A 3554-nucleotide genomic window follows, 5' to 3' on the forward strand; every position below is an offset into this window, starting at 1 on the left:
AGGTAGACGGTGTATGTGCATGTATGAAATATACAAGCAGTTTATCAATGTGTCTCGGTTTCAACACTGTCAGTTCTTACTGGTCTATTCCAGACATCCCACCTCTCCCTTAAATTCAGGGATTCTCGCTATTCCTTAATTCCTCCCTATACTAGCTTGAACGATGGCTGGAAATCTGTATTAATAGCACTTTTCCTGTTTATTGCCTCTTTAGATGAATTCCCTCGCTTGAATTCCTCAATTCTAAGTTGCTTTGGTTAAAGGCATCTGCTAAATGAAAAATGTACACGTAAAAAAGAGAAATGAAAACAAGGAGCATTACGATATTTCAGAGTCTTTATTTTCTGAGTTGACAGATTAAAACAGCATTTGTGGTCTCTTTCTCTGCATGATATAAATCCAAAATCCCTTTCAATATTTCACTCTCATCAATCAAACAGGGGAAATACATTCAAGTACAATAGGATCTGTAGTATATCTGTAACAATTCCAAAACTGTATTTCATTGCATATGTTTACTGATACTGGCCGCTACTGATGAAAAGCCAAACAACCAGCAGCTTAAAACTTTTTCTAATAAAATTCCTCCTTGTTATACAACATTTGCCAAATGAACATGTACAGTATGTCTTTACACAGATATCATCAAATGATAAGGTTGAGTCTAATTGCATGAAGTTTCTTCAGTCACAGTCACCGTTCTGGTCAAGATCAGTCTTTCCCCACCACTGGCTCGTTCTTTCCCAAAGGGATCCGGTTCATATTCAGCTGCAGAAAGCGGACTTTGAATGATGCCGTCTATGGCTTCGGCAGCAGGGGACGCACACAGCTGACCACATCGTTGAAGGAGAGCGGCACATAGCTGGGAACTTCATCGCCAGGGAAAGCAATAAGCTGGGAACCCTGACGATTGATGTGCTCGTACAGCACCCAGACACCACCTTTCACTTTGTGGGACGAAGCTGTGTCACTGAAAGCAATGGTGTGGAGATTGGTTTCTTCGTTTAGGGTCACGCTTCTTCCTTCATAGTCAATGTGCTCGAACAGCTGGATTTTAGGGTTGTCCAGGTCAGCTGAGACTTTCTTGAGGGAGGAAAACCTGCCTTTGTCTTCTAAGGTGGCGTACTCTCCTTCCTCAAACACCCGCTGCTCTCCAGCAAAATTCTTGTCATAATACGCCACCCATGGTTCGCCAATGACTTTTATGGAGGCGATGACGTTGCTGAAGCCCTTCTCTGCTAAGTCGCGGACATCATGCTTGAATTCAGCTGTTCTGCCCTCGAAGGTCTCTTCGCTATAGACAATGATCTTGCTCATTTTGAATGATGACTCGAGGAGAGAGAGGCAAGTGTTTCTGAAGCAGCTTCCTGTGGTTCTGCTGGGAACAGTGACTTACTTGGTGTGCAGAGCTGCCTTTTAAAGCACAAATACACCAAAGTGGGCGTTGACTCATGACAGTACATGTAGATGTGGAAGCTGAGACACATGCCAAATCTCAAACTGCCAAAGGCTCAAAACTCTCCACGAGCCGTATGTAACGTATGCTCCTGACTGGGGAAAACAAAAATCCATTGTATTGAGTTCACTTTGACGGCTGCTTAGCTCTCAGATACAAGTTGCTACTGATAATGGCCAAATCCCAAATACTGCAGTAAATTGAGCCACTTCACTAATTTCATTAGATTATAAGATGCATCTTAACTGAGATGCAGAAATATCACAGAATCAATGTTCTGGAAGAAAAAACAGAACTTAACTTAACTTAACTCATGCAACCACTTCTCCCTCCTAAAGCAATCCAATTAAACCTTATAGTCAACTCAACAGCGTCGTAATTCTTACAAGGCCGTTGATATGTTTATGATCATAAAGTGAGTTTCTTAAAATACCTTTATAACTTTGCTGGCTAAAATGTGTCCACGCTTGTGTTTATTTAAGGTGTCTTGTATACTGATCTCTGTAGCCATACGATAGCATTGTGTGAGGAACAGAGTGACAATCTTTCCGCTCTGTGAACACGGCCTCACCAAACTCAAAGATGAAGCTGAAAAATTAGAATGTGGCAATGGCTTTTTAATGATGAAAGTGACGTAACGCTTCTTCAGGTGGCGATTTGTGAATGTGATCAGTTTCGGGGTGGCTCCTTGAAGCAGCCGTTAAGCCGCAAGACTTGAAATATTTGATATTTTTGAATAAATTATTGTAACCATACTTTTATCGGTAACACTTTTGATGGTCCCTTTTGAACATTCTGTTGACTATAAGTAGCAGCCATATACTATGGCTCTTAATCTTAAGATGGTAATGATAAAGAGTTATGGTGAAGTTAGTTACTTAGGGAGAGTATATCCCATTTTCATTTTATATAGAATAACTTTTATGTCACACCATATGACAATTTTAGGCACGAATGCAACAAATTGGTGAATAAATCCAATACAAAATCTAAAAGACCACATATATTTTTGGAAATTCAAGAGTCACACAACACAACTGAATTTAAAAAAAGTAAAAAATAAAATTAAAAAAAGCCTTTTTTCAGGTTTATATGCCAACCACCCATAATGTGTACATGTTGTTTTTTAGAAAATATACAAGCAGTTTATCAATGTGTCTCGGTTTCAACACTGTCAGTTCTGACTGGTCTATTCCAGACATCCCACCTCTCCCTTAAATTCAGGGATTCTCGCTATTCCTTAATTCCTCCCTATACTAGCTTGAACGATGGCTGGAAATCTGTATTAATAGCACTTTTCCTGTTTATTGCCTCTTTAGATGAATTCCCTCGCTTGAATTCCTCAATTCTAAGTCGCTTTGGTTAAAGGCATCTGCTAAATGAAAACAAGGAGCATTACGATATTTCAGAGTCTTTATTTTCTGAGTTGACAGATTAAAACAGCATTTGTGGTCTCTTTCTCTGCATAATATAAATCCAAAATCCCTTTCAATATTTCACTCTCATCAATCAAACAGGGGAAATAAGGCTGGTTTCTAAAGTACTTCTTCCTGCCTCTATGTATTAATGCTCATGGGTAGCCTGTTCCATTCAGACCTTAACCTTAAGTATTTTACTGTTATGTGTCAGCAAGATTCAACAAGACATTTTCACCCGGCTAGATCTAATGTTTAGACCTGTTGTGGTATTTATGCAAATTAGCTCATACGTACAGTGAAAAAAATTTGGAGTAGGATTTACTTGAAAAAAGCTAGGCAACTTTTTTCACTCAGAAAATGCTAGTAAATTTACAAAGATTTGCCAAGTAAAAACCTAAACATATTCATCAGTAGCTTTAATTAGAAATCTTTAAGTTAACCCTTGTGCATTGTTCAAATTTACAACCTTTCGTTATGTTCGTGGCTGAAAACAGCCACTACTTTAAACTGCTGTAAAAATGTATCAGATAAATATTTTTTTCAAATTTTTTTACATAAATCTATTAATCAACCTCAGTCCTGCTCAAAAATACTAAATGTTTAAAAAAAATTCAGGATTTTAACTCTTTAATTGCCAAATTCGTAAATGATGTCACTGATTTGGGAAAAAAAACACACAA

General features: G+C 38.2%; 1 protein-coding gene across 1 annotated transcript; it reads right to left on the reverse strand.

Annotated features, from left to right (window-relative positions):
- Nucleotides 1-318: 318 nt before the first annotated feature.
- LOC311088677 (epidermal differentiation-specific protein-like) lies at nt 319-1384 on the reverse strand. The gene has a single exon (XM_084122921.1). The coding sequence runs from the start codon at nt 1315-1317 to the stop codon at nt 799-801; it is 519 nt and encodes a 172-aa protein (XP_083979047.1). The 5' UTR covers nt 1318-1384; the 3' UTR covers nt 319-798.
- Between the last annotated feature and the right edge of the window lie 2170 nt (nt 1385-3554).

The sequence above is a fragment of the Abramis brama genome (assembly GCF_963993115.1).
Source record: "Abramis brama genome assembly, chromosome: 8".
NCBI classification, from domain to species: domain Eukaryota; kingdom Metazoa; phylum Chordata; class Actinopteri; order Cypriniformes; family Leuciscidae; genus Abramis; species Abramis brama.

What these genes read in the sequence shown, in the direction of transcription:
- LOC311088677 (XM_084122921.1), bottom strand. Translation starts at nt 1,317, where the DNA reads ATGAGCAAGATCATTGTCTATAGCGAAGAGACCTTCGAGGGCAGAACA.